General features: G+C 37.4%; 1 protein-coding gene across 5 annotated transcripts in view; it reads left to right on the top strand.

The window, feature by feature from the left end:
• The window catches only part of DGKI (diacylglycerol kinase iota), a 501,434-nt gene that overhangs the window by 343,468 nt on the left and 137,906 nt on the right, over positions 1-20,060 (top strand). For all 5 annotated transcript variants that reach the window (XR_009185891.2, XM_071215292.1, XM_058297427.2 and 2 more), the window contains one exon: positions 13,824-13,924. Coding sequence is in view for 4 of the 5 variants with exons in the window: in XM_071215292.1 (XP_071071393.1) it covers positions 13,824-13,924 (101 nt within the window). In the remaining variant the exon portion in view is untranslated. The remainder of the gene's footprint in view (positions 1-13,823; positions 13,925-20,060) is intronic.

Here is a 20,060-nt window from a genome sequence, read left to right as displayed (position 1 = left end):
CTCTTTTGAATGATATTACCCCTATATTTACAGCAGATTCTTTTTATTTATGGGGTGGCTGCTGACTTCTCTGTACCCAAATTCCTGTTATGGAAAATAAGGTGGTTGAACAAGATGAACTTTACTTTTTTTTTTTTTTTTTTTTTTTTATTGACTTTGTAATAATATTACATTAAAAATATATATGTGAGGTCCCATTCAGCCCCACCCCCCACCCCCCCCCTCCCCCCCAACAACACTCGTTCCCATCATCATGACACATCCATTGGATTTGGTAAGTACATCTTTGGGTACCTCTGCACCTCATAGTCAATGGTCCACATCATGGCCCATACTCTCCTCCTCCATCCAGTGGGCCCTGTGAGGATTTACAATGTCCGGTGATTACCTCTGAAGCACCATCCAGGGCAGCTCCATGTCCCGAAGACGCCTCCACCTCTCATCTCTTCCTGCCTTTCCCCATACCCTTTGTCCATTATTGAACTTTACATTTTTGTTCACATCTAAATTCCTAACGCATTGTTATATATTTTAAAAGCTACATACACAATATGAATGGAAAAGGAAAAGGATAATTCTGTTAGTCTTTGTGAATAAAAGATTTCTTTAAAAATGGACTCTATGCTTGGGGAAAAAAAAACAAACAAAAAACAAAAAACAAATACTTTGGGAAAATAGGCATCATATCTTTTAATTGACCATTGTAACTGCCCTGCTATTAATGGACTTACTGCTTTCAGTGAGAAAAAAAGAAACATTTCAGTTTTTACTTCATTGTTGCACTAATAACTGATACTATCTTCTGACATACAGTAAGAAGAATATATCAATTACAAAGAAATCTAGATGCGTGTTTTGTGTTCCAAGAGCGTGTTTGTTTTTGATTACTTTGCTAAGGTGGTTATGAACTGCAATGTGCATATTTCATTTTTAGGAGAGTTTCAATTTAACTATGTTAATGCAATTGATTTTTCCTGGTCTGTCAGAACATAAATGAAATGGAAAGAGTACATTTTAAAAGTCTTAAAAGAAAATACTTGATGCTAGATTTAATTATTCCTCAGAACTCATCATCACACTCTGTGTTGGAAAATAAAAATTTAAAAATGAGTTGAACAAGTTCCAAAGTTGTAGCTAAAATATTTGACTAAAATGAAAGTGGTATTAGAAGCAGTACAAATGGAACAAAAAGGCTATAGTTTTTAAACTTTATAATACAGAGACCTGCAGTTTAATTTTATTATTGTTTTATTAATCATTCAGACCCTAATGTTTTCAAGGGAGGTGGGTTATTTATGTTCAGTGCGACATAAGTCCCACTGGCTGCCTGTGGGACTGTTTGTGCTATCTGTGCTACACTGGCCAGGTAAAGCAAAACAATTATATGTTTTCTTGAAGTTACGGTTCTTGGCTCATGAATAAATTAGGAAACTGATCTTAATGGAGGCTTTATCTACTTTACTGTGCCAAGTGAAAGGAAAGGAAAAATGGTTAAGTGAAAAGTACTCTCAATTATTTTCCTATTTAGTTATGGCATTCTCAACAGAATCCATTCTTTTCTTTCTCTCCTTCATTATGTTCCTGCTGGTATTATTACCACCAAAAAATATTTAACTGGTTGTTTAGTGTTTCTTTTTCATCATCCACATAATTTATTAACCTAACACTAAAAGTATATCTTAAGGAACTTCTTTTCCCAGTCTTTTGCAAATTTTACAAAAGTTACTTCAAATGATTAGTGATTTTATAGTAATATAATTACCTTTTGACTTCTAAAAGTTCGTTATAGAAATGTGTCTTTGTTCTGTTCTTTCTGCTTATACAGATAAGAGGAATGGTTAAAAGAGAGAGACAAAGAGTAGTTCATAAAATCATTTAGCCAGCCATTGGATCAGGAATTAGAAAAGGGTGATAGAAAGTTTCCATCCAAATGACTGAATTGGCTGAGTTGGAAAGGAGTCAGGTTCAGAGAACTGCTCAGTTCTTTTTTCTTGGATTTCTGATGAAGATAAACAGGATAGTGGGAATACATCTGTGCTACAAGTGGGGGACTACAATTTTCACCAGCTGTAAGTTGATGAATAGGAGAGAAGCGATGCTAAATCTTTCTCCAGAGCCAAATGTAACTCACTACTGAGTATTCCAGACCTTGGCAAGTGAAGGTCAGCCTGGACAAAAAACCAAAACAAAACATAAAAAGGTACAATATTAATCACCTACTAATTAAGGGAAAAGAATTTTGCAAATATTCTTTCCCCAGTGCCCTGATATTGAGAAAGTATATGTAATATTTTATAAAATGTTTTATATAGAAAGCTGAACTCACACAGATAATTCTTATGTAATGCTAATTGATGTCAGGCCAATACATGCTCTTTATTTCCTTGATATAAAGCAAAGTGTTTAATTTTCTCCTTATGGAGCCTGTTTCCTAGGAATGCAGTCCTATTCCCACACAATTGGCAGAGTAGCTTTTCAGTCCTGCCGTTCATGCATTCCATCCTGTGTCCACCTACTTGAAGCCATAATGCTGTTCCACCTTGGTTTGTAGATAGCCATATTTATTTTCACTTCATTATCGCTTCCTGAATTTTGCCTACTACTTTGTTCGGTTATTTTTACTTTTTGGGATTTATTTTACTTTTTGGGATTGACCCCAGGACCTCGTATGTGTGAAGCTGGCACTCAACCACTGAGTCACATCGAGTTCCCTCAGTTAGTTTATTTGTTTGTTTGCTCATTGTTTGTTTTTATTTTTAGGAGGCACTGGGGACCTCCCGTGTAGGAAGCAGTTGCTCAACTGCTTGACCCATATCCGCTCCCCCATTATTTTTGCTTATAAAATGTTGTAAATTCTATATTTTTCTGTGGGTTTAGAGATGAAATACCTTTAGTCTAGTATTTTTTGTTGTTAAAATGCTGTTTTAATGACACTCATTCATATACCAACCACTTGCTTCACCTAAGTGCTTAAGGTTACTAAAAGCTAAGCAAATATACCAGTACTCTTAAACCTAATTTCAGTGTCCTTCATGCTACATGTGGAAGGTCACAAATTTTTTCTTCTGTGAAATGACAATTTTTAAACTACAGAAATCTCCTCACTTTCTCCAAACAATTTTCCATAAAAAAAATCAACTACTTTATCCGTTGCAAATAAAAACGGGATATCAAACAGTTTGGGCTTGAAAACCCAAATGAAGATTTTTTTTAGCACTTTAAATAGCAAATGTGTGCAAGATTTTCCTTTTGTTTGATATATAGAAGTTGAAAGCTATAGTAAAAATGTATCTTTCTATGCAAATGAGATCAAAAGCCATTTAGCTGGTTGGGGGTACCATTATCCTATTGCATCTCATTGATTCAAGTGCAGTGGTTCCTGATGGCACTGGAGATGGTGGTGATTAAGGTTCCTCTCTCCATCAGAACAGCAGAATTCTCCAGGCTATTACAGGTTATAGGACTAAAAGTAGCTCAGGTTGTTGTCTTACAATAGAATCTTGAGTCATTTTAAATACCCAGGAAACCTCTATTACATGGACTTACACTGTAAATTGGATATTATTTTGTCCTGATGAAAGACAGGGCTTGCCTTCTTTACTTGCTCCCATTCCAACTGTTTTAACTTTTCTTCATCTAAGCATTTTGAATTTTCAGAATTCTACCACAAAGAAAATGGATGTTCTCTCTACCTCTAACTTCCATGATTTCTAGGATGTACTTGCTTTCCCCTTTATTTTTGGAGGCATTTGCCTCCCTTTTACCTTTCACCATGGTATTTGTTTTAAACTTTTATCAACACTCTTTGAACCAGTGGGAGCTTAAGGTCTAAAACACATTTTTTTTTTCCTTAAAGATTGTTGCCTCTAATTGTCAATTCAGCGAATAACTGAATCTTCCCAAGATTTAAATTTGCAGATATTATCACGTCACTGGTAGAAAATTCTTCTCCATTCCTATTAATCAGAGGCAAGGCAGAGAATCAACTCCATACATGAGAATAACACTGTAATAAAAATGTGATGCCTGAATATTGAGATTATTTTTGCTTTAATATCACCATGATATTTGTTTTAAACTTTTATCAACACTCTTTGAACCAGTGGGAGCTTAAGGTCTAAAACACATTTTTTTTTCTTAAAGACTGTTGCCTCTAATTGTCAATTCAGCGAATAACTAAATCTTCCCAAGATTTAAATTTGCAGATATTATCACGTCACTGGTAGAAAATTCTTCTCCATTCCTATTAATCAGAGGCAAGGCAGAGAATCAACTCCATACATGAGAATAACACTGTAATAAAAATGTGATACCTGAATATTGAGATTATTTTTGCTTTAATAATGCAAATTTATTTTTCCTTGGAACCAAATTCTGTTGTGAAGTTCCCATTTTGAACAGTGATGCACATTACTTATCAAACACGATTAGGTAAAATGAAGCCTGTAGTCAGTTGTCATGGAAAATAATCTTTCTCATTAGCAAGGGAGCAATATAGGGACTATTTTCTCCATACCTCTTAATGCATGTTGAATGCCTGCTATTCAGAAAATGGAGATGTAAAGATTGATAAAGGTAGGGATCCTGCCCTTGAAATGCTAACTTTTGTTTCAGTGAACAAATTCATCACCTCCTGATCACATTACATTTCAAATGGATGGCTTAGCCAGCGATCTGATGAAATTATTGGAAGCAGGGCATGGATGATGCAGGAGTCCAGTTAGTCTAGGTAAGAGTGGCATGGTCTATGGGGGCTTAAGTAGAGGGGGACAGAGAAAGATGCATATTTGAAAGAAATTTAGAGGACGATGGATTGCAGGGGAGAGAAAGAAGGAGCTGATTAAGACAGGCGGGAAACTAGGAGAATGTTTTGAAACTGAAATCCAAGAGAAAAGAGCTTCAAGGGGCAGGGAGTTAATCACAGGGTGGAATTTTGCTGAAGGGTGAATTTAAGGTGAGAACTGATAAGTGAATTTAATAGGCCTGAATAAAGGGAAAGGAAGAATTGAAGAGGCTGAGTGAGTTTATGCAGAGGACACTTTGGGGGTGGGTGGTAATCAGTTTGGGGCTTAAAAAATAAATCCTTGACTCTCTACCCAGAAGTTGTAACATTAAATGTATGTGGGGGTGGTTTCTTATGAAAGTCTCAGAATTGGATGACTGAATCAATAATAGTAATGGGATTTACTGCCACAAAAAGAAATGGGCGTTCAGGAGAACTTGAAATATCGATCAAAGCTATTGGCTTCTTTTCCTTTAAAGCAGAAAATGATGGAACTGCTATACCTGTCGAGCTGCTTTGCAATGCACTAATTTCTTCACCTTTCCTTCTCCTTTAAATGCTACAAACATGATAACAAACATAAGAGACATTTATAATAACCACATGCTAATTCCACTCTACTGCATTTTCACTTGTTACAAATTTCTGAAGCATGGACTTGTATTACACATTTTGATGGGCGCATTTTCAATATGTATTTATAGATTGCCAGCAAATTTTAAAATTATTTTGTTTCAGCCATTGCTATAAAAGTTCTTAAGTATGTGATAATTACAGTCTGGGGCTTAGTATATTAGCTATTAAGTCATCAAATATGTCTCAGATATATGTCTACCTCTTGTGCTTAAATTATGCCCTCTTTTTCCATTAGTGCTTTTGGCTGAGTATCTCAGTGACTTGAAAACCAATACTGACTAGAATGTTAGAAGAAGAGCCCATAGACTGAAACAATGGAGAGGGAGATTTAGGCTTATTAGGGAGAATTTGCAAATGCTTAGAGGAATATAACAAAGAAAAGACCACCTCTATCTATTGTCTCAACCTGGATAGGATGAAGCAGAGACTGAGCAACTCTTTGAAGATGATAGAGAATTATAGAACCAGATAGAATAGTGAATATTGAGTTAAATGTTATTTAAGATCCCTCCCAGTCCTATAATGCTTTGATTCTTTGAACTTAGAGGAAGATCTGGAGGGATAGCTGCTTTAAATAATCTGTAAACTATTCCATATCATATTAACTACTTCACAAATGGATGTCTTTCAAGGCCAAGAATTTATTCAACTACTATCAAAAAAATGAATTAAGAACCTTTAGAGGTACTTTCTCCAGCAAAAGTTTTGGACAGTTAGAGCTCATGATTGAATGCTAATGTGATTTTGGTTTATCTTTGATTCCAGATTCAAAAACTCCTGTATGATTGACTTCAGAGTCCTGAGGCATTGTTCTCCATTCCAGGTAGAAGACTCATTAGGATTCTGTCTGACCTTGACAGGTGTCAAAAGTTCTGTTGACATATCTATTCAGAATCCTTAATTGAATTTGGTTTATACCCTTCAAAGCAAAGAGACGATTTGGATGTGTTTTTGGATAGATTATTATCAGTGACAGTTTGAAAATGTCATAGGGTAAATTGCAGCAGTTGCTAGGATGGGCTAAAGGAAGGTATTGGGTTTAAATATTTAGATAAGGCCCAGCCTGATGATAGTTGATGTAGGGAGGTTGTGAGAGATTTTTCTGGTTCACTGTTATTTAATTGAAGGACAGGTAATTCTGAAATGATTCCTGAAGGCAGGAAATGATCGATTCCTCTAGGTTCCAGGCTATGTTCCAAAATGAATTTAAAAACTTTCTGGTTTGGTTAGGCCAGTAAAAAGTTTATTGAGTAATGGGAGAAAAGAACAGAGTGGGAGAGAAGAATAGAGTTTATTGAGAAAGGGGGAAAAGAACAGAATTACGCATCTAAACTGTAGATGTGGGCTCGCCTAGGCAGAGAGAGCGTTTGTGCTTATGGAGCTACCCTTATTGAGCCATTATTCACCCCTCCCCTTCCTAGGGGGAGGGCCTCAGCTGTTTGCTGTTTTGATTGGTTACCCCACCTGTCAGTTCTCAAGGGGCCGATGGTGAGGCCTTTTGAAGGTATCCGGGGCTTCCCCTTGACTCTGTGTGGGACCTGTGGCCAGGTCTCATGGAATCTTTCCTGTAGCCTTCCCCGCAGGAGGCTTCTGGGCTGGATTTCACAGCCACATGTCTCATGGCCACGTTCTCTGCCAGGTCTCATCTGTGGTTGGTCTTCCTTTTCCCTAAATTAACCTTCCTCAGTTTTCATCTCTCTCTGGCAGGGACATTTATTGTTTGAAGACTCAGGACCATATCTAGTCCCAGTGGAACTAGACTTTCCTTTCATTCATTTATTTGTTCAAAAATATTTTTTGTAAATAATGTGAGAGCCAGGCACTATTTTAAGTACTGGATTTGCGAAGAGGAGTAAGAGATCCTTTCATGCTGTGAATTCACCCTAGAAATTAATATAATAACCAAAGTCCATTCATAAGATAAGGACCAGCTCAAATGAATTCTATTTAAAGATTAATAAGAAACATAACTTTATTATATTTAGGTTTTAATTGGGTAAAATCTCACATTTGCATTGCTTGAAAGAAATTAAGGCAAGTTATTATTGTTTTTATTAAATCAGACCTAAAGGGAGAAAGGCAGACAGATTGTTTTGCAAAGTAAAAACCAACTCAATATATGAGTAATCAGTGCCTGGTGTGGAATGAGTTGCTACTCATTAGGTCTTGGGAACACAGGCTCAGGAACAATGGAAATTTTTGGCAAATGACTGCTTTATTATTTATATAACACAGAGGATCCAAAGAGCAAGGGAGGAAATCTCAGTGTGACTGGTCTGGTGGGGAGGCCTATTGCTCCAGAGGGTTGGAGCAGTTGTCTACTCCATAGGATGATGATTCCACCAGCCCGACTTTGCATTGGAGAGGAGAGATAGATGCCTCTACTGCAGAGGGGCCGGGTGTTTATATACCTCCTGGGGGCTGGGAGTCCAGTCACTGAGCTGAAAGCATGTATCAAACAAACTTTGGCAAGAGTTCCTGGACTGATAAGCAGCTGGGACTGCTTGTTCTGGATTTGGGGTTGAAGTTCAATCAGGCTCTTCCTAATGTTTCTCTGGGGCAGTGAAATGGAAACATTCAAACATCTGCAAAATAGGAAAGGGAGTAGGGGTAGGTAAGGGCTGGGAGAAGGCCTCAGAACTTGTCTGTGATTTTCCCAGCACTTGGTTAAATTTATTCTTAGTGAAAACCAAGGAGTCTACATAGCATTTCAAGGGGCACTGAACTATCCAAGATATGTTATTGAAAACAGGATCTAAAATGGGATACTTAACAAAGTGCAAAATGTAGAATTATTTTCTAACTGCCTTTAAGGGTCTCCTCTGCAATGTGAATTAGAGTTCATACTCCTAATATCTTTAAGTAAAACATTTTACAAACATTCATGGTCCCCACTTGAATTCTTATTTAACAGACTGTAGGTGACTACGTAAATCTAAATCCTGTCTTCTTACTGATGTCAACAGACTCTCTTATCTTGCTAATTTGTGGTCTACTAACTGCTCATTATAGGCTACCAACTTTGGCTTCAGCAATGATGACACATATCTAGGATAAATTCAAAGAAAATGGGGCTTATGGAAATTGAAGATTGAATCAAAGACTGTAAGATTCCTGTGCTCATTTTCAAGATCCATCTCCAGGAGTAGTAGGGTATTATAATAATAATAATAACATACTATTTTTGAACACTTATTTTTTGTGAGAATTATGTTCACCTCCATTCGTGGATCTTCTTATTCAGTGTTCACTACAAAGAATAGTAAGATAATACCTCCTATTATCATTCCCACTTTTCAGAATAGAAAATGGATTTAGAGAGGGTACTTTCAGAGTTCTCAAGTCAAATATACGTTAATTGACAGAGTTCAGATAGGAACTAAGGTTTTTCTGACTATCGCCCTACTTTATAGACTGTGCTACATTGTTTGAATATTACAGGGTTTCATTCCCAGAGAAACCAGAAGTATGTTTCAATACCCTGGAAGTGACCCTGGGGAGCCCAGATGACCTGACCCATCACCCTCACCCATGGAATCTGATGGAGAGAGATTAGGCCAGTGCAGGAGCCTGGGATGAGGGCAATCTTTTGTCAGTCTGGGAGGGGCAAATTGTAATTTGAGAATTGATTGAAAGGATGAAGAGATTTGAGGATCTAAGAGAAGAATTTATATTGGAATTATACATAGCACCAGTGGAAAGAAGCTATTGGCTGTGGGTATGGAGGTTGTTGGAGGCACATTTGAGTTCTGTAACCAGAAATACTCTTATTATGGTCCTTGAGAAAGTTATCAGTGGGGGGGGATGTTTGGGAGTTAAGCCCATAGTCATAAATTTACACTATGCATAAGGAGCTCAATCTCAATGATTTGAAATAATGAGCGAGAAGACAGTAGACTGAGGTTTTGAAGGAAGCTCCCAGATTGCTGAACTCCTTTTAGGATCCTTGTGAGGATCCCTTGAAATCAGGTTGAGAAGCCCCAATCTAGTGCCTTAAGATTTATTTATTTATCTATTTATCTATCTAAATATCTATCTATTTATTTATCTTCCCTTCCCCCCTCCCCGCCCCCCAGTTGTCTGTTCTCTGTGTCTATTCGCTGTGTGTTCTTCTGTGACCGCTTCTATCCTTATCAGCAGCACCAGGAATCTGTGTCTCTTTTTGTTGTGTCATCTTGTTGTGTCAGCTCTCCGTGTGTATGGCGCCATTCTTTGGCAGGTTGCACTTTCTTTAATGCTGTGCGGCTCTCCTTATGGGGCACACTCCTTGCGCGTGGGGCTCCCCTACATGGGGAACACCCCTGTGTGGCACAGCACTCCTTGCGCGCATCAGCCCTGCGCATCGGCCAGCTCCACACGGGTCAAGGAGGCCCAGGGTTTGAACCGCGGACCTTCCATATAGTAGGCAGATGCCCTATCCATTGGGCCAAGTCTGCTTCCCCTAGTGCCTTAATCAGTATGGAGTAGCTTGTGGATATGTGTTGGTGCTGAGGCAAATATGTTTTTACCCAAGTTCTTAGTGTCTTCCATACTCTACTAACTTTCATGGCAAAATTTAATTTTAGAAAGCTAATGACAAAGCTATTCCCCAGATTCCAAAAAACAGCTTTGTCATCCTCTACCTTCAGTCACCCATTAATTGGACACTAATGTAATTTGACATAAAAGGACAAAATTGAATTACTTGGCTTTCATTTCCCTTTTCTGCACTTTTCCCTCCCAAGTTCTAGCTGTCTGCTTTTTTGTTATTAGTTGGCCTGAAAATACTAAGTGGGGAAGATCCAGGAGGAAAGCTCCTGTCAAAGCTCCAGTCAAGCTAGACAATTTTCCCCTAGAGGAAGACCAGCAGCTTCTAAGAGATGCCTAAGGAGGTTCCTGTGTATGTGCTAAACTTTGTACAATATCTGGCAGCAGCAGATGGTATTGTTTGCTAGGCAGAACCTTAACTAGAAGAACAGTTTTCAGAATAATAATTATAGTGCTAATAGCTAATATCTTTTGCGCATTTACAATGTACCATACCTTTTTTCAAGTACATCATATGTTTTAACTCATTAAATTTTCATAATATCCCTGTAGGTTATATACCATTAAACCCATTTTACCTATAAGGAAACTGATGAACAGTTTCCTGATTAACCAGTAATTCGAAGAACCTTACTTCAAATCCAGGCTGTCTGACTTGTAGCCTGAGCTCTTTAGCTCCTTACTGTGCTGCTTCTTGTACCTGCCTATCGGTGCCACAGTTTAAAGCAGAGTGGAGGGAAATGGATTTGGCTCAACTGATAGAGCATCCACCTACCATATGGGAGGTCCAGGATTGAAACCCAGGGCCTCCTGACCCGTGTGGTAAGCTGACCCATGTGCAGTGCTGATATGTGCAAGGAATGTCATGCCACACAGGTGTGTCCTGCACATAGGGCACCCCATGCACAAGAGTGTGCCTCTGCATGGAGAGCCACTCACGCGAAAAAAACGTAGCCTGCCCAGGAGTGGTGCTGCACACACAGAGAGCTGATGCAGCAAGATGACGCAAGAAAAAGAGCCACATTCCCGGTGCCACTGACAAGAATGCAAGCGGACACAGAAGAACACACAATAAATGGACACAGAGAGCAGACAACGGGGGAGGGGGGAGAAGGGAAGAGAAACAAATTAAAAAAAAACAAAACAGAGTGGAGAATAATTCAAAGGAGTTTTCCATGATGGACCTCATGATTTAATGCCTGAAAATTTGCTGATGGATCTCACCTAGGGCAACATAACAGGAAAAATACAAGGTCAGAAGACGCGTTGAAGCCTGCTTCTGCTGGGGGGGAAGTGCTGGTGAGTGTGTTATAGGTTGTTGGGAGAAGATGGGAGCTGAGAGCAAGAGAGTGAATGTGTAGAAAGTTGGATGGGAGAGATTAAGTGGTTGGTGAGAGACAATATTTTCTTCTATCTTGCTTAGCTGATCATTCTGGAAATTATGTGAGATAACATGAATTAATTTGTGATCTGGAAAGTTCTATTCAAGTGACAGTTACTGCCTTGTGTCTCAGGAACAGGTGTGTCAGGAATATTCATGGAGGCCTAATTGTCATATCTGCCCAGTGTTCTTTTTTTTGAATGCACCACAATTTACAGAACCATCCCCTTGTTAACTGTTTATTCAAGTGTCTGAACACCACAGAGAAATGATCTAACTCTTAGTCAGCTTTATGGTTTTCCTGTCAAATTCATGGTATTCCTGGCTATTTATCCACTGACTATAGAGTTGGGATCCTTAGAAGAGCATTGTATAATAGAAGGAACCTGAAACAGATGAGTGAAGAGGCCAGGGCTCTATTCCCAACTTTGCCATTTGGCAGCTATGTGACTTTATCATCGCTTCACCTTTCTGAGCCTCAGATTCTTTATCTATAAATGGTGGTATGGATAAGCATGATATTTAAGGTCTTTTCTACTAATTTACATATATTGCAATGCTCTCAAACCGTATCTACCATTGCTACTTAAATACTCATGTCAGTTTTATTCATTGGTACCCGGTCAATGTCCAGTACAGTGTCAGATACAGATTAGACACCCGACAGACATGCCTTGAATGCATGGGTCAATTCAACCATTGAATCTGTCTTCTCAGCTTGTCCCCAGAAATGTTCATCTCTGCTGTTTTATACAGGCTTAGTTTTTAATCCAGTGAGCCTCAGACATTTTTTACCCATGTGCCATCTCTCTTTGGAATTTGTGCATTTATATCTATACTTTAAAATAGTCACAGCTTAAATGTGTGTGTGAGAGAGAAAGGTATTATGCATGGGTATGCACATATGCATCTATAGTTGTGTTTGTATGTGTGTTTTAATTTGTGTAAGTAGAATGGGAGTATATATAGAAGGAGTTACTATATTTTGCTCTAAAGTGAGGTTTTAGATGAGAAAATTTAATTAAATTATTTTTGTCTCCCTTGTTCAGAGCTGCAATGAAATTCTGTTTGTGTGTGTGTTTGAGATGAGGTAGAGAGAGATGTCTTGACCATATTTTTAAAGTATCTGCTCCCTCATTCCATCCATGCTTTTCTCCTTCCTTCCTTCCTTCCTTCCTTCCTTCCTTCCTTCCTTCCTTCCTTCCTTCCTTCCTTCCTTCCTTCCTTCCTTCCTTCCTTCCTTCCTTCCTTCCTTCCTTCCTTCCTTCCTTCCTTCCTTCCTTCCTTCCTTCCTTCCTTCCTTCCTTCCTTCCTTCCTTCCTTCCTTCCTTCCTTCCTTCCTTCCTTCCTTCCTTCCTTCCTTCCTCCCTCCCTCCCTCCCTCCCTCCCTCCCTCCCTCCCTCCTTCCTTCTTTCTTTCTTTGGTTCTTATTCTCTCTCTTTCTCACTCTCCTCTCTCTTTCTTTTACTAAAATGAATTGAATAACAGTGCTCAGTGCTATTCTTTTTTACTTTATTCAGTGGTGACTTTTTATGCCTTAATATAAAAAAGGAGAAAAGCATTCCTTTATTTGAGAAAATTATCTGAGCCAATAAAACCTTAGATTAATAAATGATATTCGAGGACAAGTGGGGCTATGTAATACTATATCAATATATTGAAGAAATGTTTTGATCCATAATGATGGTGATGAAAACTAACTTATTCCATTCAACTAATGTCCAAGATTAAAGTATTTTGAAATTTTACTTAAAAAAAAGTCTAAGAGTTTAGGTAAAGGCATTCTGAAAGTGTTGGGTTGATTCGGAAAGTTGGTATTACCCCCATTTAAGTGGTTAATATCAGTCCTGAACCAGTTTGGATTGATTTTTTAAAAAATGAATTACACACTTCATTGTATTCCTAAAGAAAATACACTGTACATACTTTAAAATTTTTCTTTGTTTTGTGGTGTTCAGAGGAACCATCACAGACAGCATTTATTGTAATCTCTTTTAACAGAGAGGTGCCTTCAGAGACTATTGAAGTATTTCAATGCCAATCCTGTGCTTTCTGAATTCTAGGTCTGCTTTTTATGGTTTTTCCATGTCTTAGGGTTAGGCTGCCAGTGACCATGCTTGACTGTTGGAGGCATATTGCCAAGAGCAGTTCTTTACAGTCCATCCACTTCTCATTCTTTCAGGTTATTGGGTGTCTTATAATTTGCTCTGGAACCAAAAGCATAATCTTATTAGAATTTTGAATAAATTAATAGCAATTATAATAGTGGTCTCTAGAGGCTTTTTCTGCTTATTTCCAAACTCCAGACACGTAAGCTTTCTGGAAAATTGTTCCTCAAATAATTCCAGTATTCCAATCAAGAATCCACAATTCAGGTTTAAATGAGATATTTCCTTCTAAACACAAAGAAATCATATTGCTTTTGGTCCTTACAGGTACATTGCTCCTATTTCCATTTGTCCACTTATTTCTAACTACTCCATTCTTGTTTTGCAGTCCCCAGTCTGTCCCAGATCGCCTGAGGATCCGGGTGAACAAAATCAGTTTACAAGACTATGAAGGATTCCACTATGACAAAGAAAAACTCCGGGAAGCTTGTAAGTTGCAAGTGTCTAACTGATTTCACGTGATCGACCTAGTTACAGCTTCTTGATCCTTCTTGGTTTGATGGCTAGATTCGTTATCTTTGTGTCTGAAAATCATGGTTAGAGGAATGAAGGGAAATGTAATAATATGCAAAGCCCAAGTGATGATGTGTTGGCCAAAGAAAACGGAATTAGAAAAGGAAAGCAGCAAAAGAAAATCATTCTGCTGTTAGTGCCAAGTTAGAATCTCTTGGTTTAGAGCCTAAAATGAGCAAAGCAGAAAGTTAGTGATACCTCATGGTATAGTAACATGCAGAAGTCTCTTCTTGGAGATTGTATTACCAAATACTATCCTCGTTCTTCAGGCAGATGTGGCAGTTACCTATGAAGACATGTTCTGCACTTCTAGCTATTGTGTGATGTCAAAGAAGGGTCCACAGGATACTAAACATCATGAAAAAGTGATTTGTTGATAGTGAGGTGCCATTGTTTCTGAAATCTTAAATTGAGTCAACATTTGAATTATTTCTTAATGTTCATATTTTCCATAAACTGCTGTAAATACACAGCTAATTGTTAGTTCACCTAGTCACTCATTCAGTATTTATCTGGCACTTTTTACATTTCAGTCACTATTTTAGATCCATGTCTATTTAAGGATTGTGAGGTAATTGGGTAAAGTAGGCTGGAAGAAGTTAAGACCATAGGGGTGTTAGATATTACACCTCCTGGGCTTTTTCAAAATTACAGGGATCAACAGTCAAGTGCAGTAAAGCCAGAGGAGTTAAGGAGGGCCAGTGTCTAAGGCAACAGGCAAGGATGCCAATGGAAGGAAAGGAATTTCATGCAGAAACATAGATTTATGAATCAAAGCCCAAATACTCTCAAAGTATGGACCTTCCTGGATATGTAGAAGCAGCAAATAGTTAAAACTGGTAGGAATAGGGTAGGAGAAGCATTTCTGAAGTAATGGTTTGTGAGCTCTGATTCCTGAGCTTATGATGTGTCTTGGGATTTAGTGAATGGCAATCCTGATTTCCAGAGACAGTCTCGGGGGTAAATACAGGGTCTTCTGGAACCTGGAGGTGGCAGTGAGCAAGGACTTGTTTCACAGGTAGCCCAACCACTGAATTTACTCTTAATTTCTATGTGAAATTTCTACTTTCACAATTATCTCAGCAGCTTCACCTTCCTCAACACTTTCAATCCTTTTTCCTAAACATCAATTTCTTTAATTTCTCCCAACCTTCTCACTTCTGGCCTTCACTCTCATTTCCTTTGGTAGGAAAGTATGATCTGGAGGATAAGCAATTTCCTAAACCTTGACATTTCTTCCTTCTCTACATGACAGATTTCATTTTCTAATGGAGATGAGATTATATGTGGCCATCTAGTATAAAATCTAATTTTAACAAATAAGGAGATGGATATTTACAATAGAATATTGGGTAGTTTAGATACAATATGGATTAAATTGACTTTTGGAGGCTCCAAATGATAAAGAATAAATAGCTTTTTATGCTTTCTTCAGAATTTCAAACAGATGGCTAACAAGCAAGTGGCTTACAAGTTTTTAAAAACGAGAATGAACCTCAAGTCAATAATATTTTCCAACTACCATCAACTCTGAAGAGTGTCAGTTGGGAGTGAGGAGGCATTGGAAATTTTTGGCTGAAATGAGATTTGAGGCTTATCTGTGAATTTCAACTATCTGATCTATCTTTTTTGTGGCATTATCTGTCCACCATTGCCAGAGGTAATTGTGTTGATAAGACGATGACATTTTCAGGCACATGCTTTATTCATCCTATATTATGTGATAAAACTTATATGTGAGAAAGCATATTATATCCAACTGAGGCAGGTAGCTTAGTATAAAAATAAATCCAATATATTCAGCAGCATCACTGGGACCCAGAAGGACAAACAACCTCTCAAAAAGGGAATAAATGTATTGTCTCATTCTAAAGATTTGGGTTTGAAGAAAACAAGATATTAATTGGAAGTTGAAGTGGTCAAGTATAATATCATTCTATTGTACTTTTAATTTACGGTTATGATGCTTCTTACCTGTGGTTACTCAGGAACGTTTATCCTTGGGGTTATGGATTTGCTCCCTCTTTTGCCTGGCTCCGTCTTACAATTGACTACAGATTAACAGGAGGGCTGGCAGAGCTAAAATTAAGTATAAAGAGAAAAACTAGTCCATATGTGATGTGCATGCTAAAATAGATATGCTATTCTAGAAGTATTAATTAAATGAAATGAATAGAACATATCTATATAAAAGGGACTATAGGAATATACTCTGACCTGTGTCCCAAAAGAACACAAGGAGTGAACTCTTTTAGGGCATTAATTTATTGTCACTGTTCAAAGTCTGAACTAGTGCAGTATTGTGTTACTTGGTTTAAAAAATTAGTTCCCTTTCTTGGTGATACACCAAAAGATTCATCCAGGCAGCATGTGGCAGTTTGCCATCACTGTTTAATAGAATCTTGTTCATGTGTCTGGATCGTTATTCATATTATATTACTTGGATGTTTGTTGTCTAGCAAAGCCCTGCTTCCATCTGTAACTCAGGGCTCCCTGGTAATTTCAGGATGGCAGCACTTTTAATTGCTTTGCTTATTTTAGCATAGAGAATGATAACTATACTATTTCAAATGCCTTCCATTTAATCCCGTCTTACTTCAGTGGCATTCCCCCGAAAATAATAGCATGATAGTGGCTAGTCCTTGACAATTCCTCCCTCAGCTTTTTCTGATAAATTTAAGACTTATTTAAAATGATTAGAGTCTTTTTCACTGGATTTTATAATTTATTAACCTCCAGGTTAATGATTATGGTTTGCGATAGGGGAATGTGTGCTCAACTTAAAAGGTGGAGCATAAACAGAAAGAGGCCATATTTAAATAGAAAATGAAAATTCCTAAAGCAAATCTGTAATAAGGACAGCAGAAAATCCCTCCCATCGATGGAGTTTATAGGTAGGTACCTAAGAAAGGCTATAATCACATAGCCGAAGTTCAGTAGCTTGTGAAAATCTGTTATATTTCTAACTCTGAAAGATTTTCATTGACATGTAATATATTCTTTTATATATATACCTAATTCTGGCCAAAATTTAACTCTATCTCATGTAAACTGGCTAGATTTTACTTATGTCGTTAGCTTACTCTGTACTTTTGAATTACCATGATAATTCGTGTGAGTCTACGAACTAAAATACAAACAACAAAAAACAGTTTGTAGACAATTAAAAGCAGATGTCATCTATAAAAATAGGATGGGTCTAACATTTGTTTTATATCAATTGTAGCTCTCAACAATGTTACATATGTTTATCTTAGTATATTTTTCTTACTGCTGAGGTTTGCTTAAAAAATAGAAGAAGTAAAAAAGAAAATAGAATCTTCTACTTCTGGAGGAAATTGAAATTGATATTTCTTGGTCTGTACATGTATGTGTGTGTACACATATATGTGTATATCCAGGGAAAGGGTGTTGAAATGGATGTATTAAAGGCAGGCGTAATCTCTATTAATTACCAATTAACAGACCCCTCAATATAATCTCTTAATAAAAGGGGACCATAGAGCTCCTATTGATGTACTGCTAACCTTCACGGTATTATCTGGTTAAAGCAAATCTTATTAGGATTTTACCCTAATTAGGTATTTAAGTAATTTCCTTAATGGAATTCCCTTGTCTGTTGTTTTGTTTAGTGATTTACTGCAAGAGACAGAAATATTTGTGTTTAAATCTCAGTTGCAACCTTGACAAGGTGACTTAATTTCTCTGATGTTCAAATCTATCATCTCTATATGAGAATTTCATAGCAACTTCATAGATCTCATCTCTATATGAGAATTTCATAGCAACTTCATAGAGGACTGTGGGTAAACGTAATCTTGTATATAAATGCCTGGTGGATAATCTGAAATGTTAGCGTGCTCTCCAAAAATGGTTGATATCACTGTTGTGGTTGCTGTTGTTAAAGACACACACACACACACGCGCGCGTGCGCGCGCGCACACACACACACACACGGTCAGTCTTTAGGTCCATAAAGCTAGGCTGAGCTCTTCTGTACATATCTTTCCCAGGCTTGAAGCAGCTCATTTCAAACTGCATAGGCCACCATTCTCTGACTCACTTGTTCACTTTCAAAAATAGAATTGAAGCCATTAGTAAATATCAGAAAGATTTGAAGAAGAAAATATAATTAATCACCCAATTTACTTTTATTGTGTCTGCTGTACAAAAGGGACTGCTATGATGACAAGGTACTTGAACTTACGAAACATGTAAACACTTGCTCACAATAGGTGGTCTGGCCAGATATCTGCAAATGCCCTTTCTTAATACCTAAAACGTTTTCTTAAGTACATCATCTGGTATGAATCACTGAATTTTTTTTTAAATAACCGTTTTATTTTGGGTTAATTTTAAATTTACCCAAAAGTTGAAAATATATTATAGAGAGTTCTTATTTACACCACTCATGCAGGTACTCATCACTACATTTTATATTACTATTGTGCATTTGTCAAAACAAAGAAACTTACATTGGTGCATTGCTGTTAACTATACTCAAACTTTCTATTCCTGAATCCAATCTAAGACATCATATTGCATTGATGCCTCCTCATTTTCCTCTGATCTTGGCCTTTTTTCATGACCTTGTCTGGCTTGCAGAATGTTAGTAAGTATTCAGTAAAATGCCCTCCAATCAGAGTTTGTTTGTTGTTTATCTCATGATTAGTCTGGGGTTATGGGTTTTGGGGAAAATACAATAGAGGGGAGTTGCCCTTCTCATTCCATCATCTAAGGGGTTACGTGAAATCCCCATGACATTACTGATGATATTAACCTTCATCACTTGATTAAGGTGACATTTGCCAAGTTTCTCCCATGTAATTATTTCCCTTTCCCTACCCTGGTCTTTGGAAGCAAGGTACTAAGCCTAGCTCACTTTCAAATGGTGGGAGGATGTCATTGGATTTTTCCTTGTTTCTAGTTTCCACATTTAACTGCAGTTGAATTTGATAAGTATGCCAAATTGGTGGAGCCATTCACTCATTCATGCTTTCAACAGCTATATATTTGTATCAGTTACATGCCAGATACCATGCTAAGGGCTAGACATTGAAAGATGAAGCTGGACCACCCAATGTTGCAATATTATTTATTAATCCATCATTTATTGAGTACCTACAATGCGAAAACCGTGGTGGGAAAAACAAAACAGAAAGGGTCATGATCTCTTGGTACTTTTTCGTCATGTATTGAGTCCTGAAATAGGGACTGTGGAACACAATGTACCTGTTTCCCTAGCAAACATCATTTAAATAACTGAAGGAAGGGATGGAATATATAAACAAGAAAGAGAAAAGCCAATCTAATCACTGTTGGCTGGGTGACCTTGAGCAAAGCATTTATCCTCTTCAGGCTTCAGTTTCCTTATCTACTAAGTGCAGTGGTTAAACAAGTATTTCCTAAGAACATACTATATTATAATAAATGTTTAGCCCTATAAAAATTCCATAGGAGTTAACATTTTTCCTCCTGACACGTTTCCTTAGTCAAGTTTTTAAAGCTTCAACATCAATTATAATGAGTGAGAGCATTGGAAAATCATGTAAGTACATTTTCCTGCAAAAGTTTGCTGAAAACACTGATTTTTTTCTTTATCGATTGCTTCATCTAAAATTGAATCTTTCCAACTCGTTTAACAAGGTGACAACAGAGCTGTTCAGTAAAGATTAGGCCTAAATTTGGTGGAGGTAGACATTCCATTTTGAAATCTGTCTCAGGAGTTAAATGATGTCAGTCTGTCCTCTCAAGGGCATTGTCCATCCTTTCGCAAGTGTGTTTATATTTATTCCTATTTTCATGTACAACATTTACCCAGAGTTTTGTGTTTAGTTTCTTTTACTGTTCTTCCCTATCTTTTGTCTGTATATTATATTTATCTCCAACTTGTTAAAAATTTATAATAGTAATAAACAAAAATAATAACACGTATTATATTTTACTGTGAGCTAGGAAATGTCTTAACTTTTCTACCCATGTGATGGTTAGGCTAATGTGTCAACTCAGCCGGGTAGAGGTGCCCAGTTGTTTGGTCAAGCAAGCATAATT

This window comes from Dasypus novemcinctus, chromosome 5, assembly GCF_030445035.2.
Source record: "Dasypus novemcinctus isolate mDasNov1 chromosome 5, mDasNov1.1.hap2, whole genome shotgun sequence".
In the NCBI taxonomy this organism is placed as follows: domain Eukaryota; kingdom Metazoa; phylum Chordata; class Mammalia; order Cingulata; family Dasypodidae; genus Dasypus; species Dasypus novemcinctus.
The sequence above is the reverse complement of the archived record's forward strand: the minus strand, read 5'-3'. Positions and strand labels throughout refer to the sequence as shown.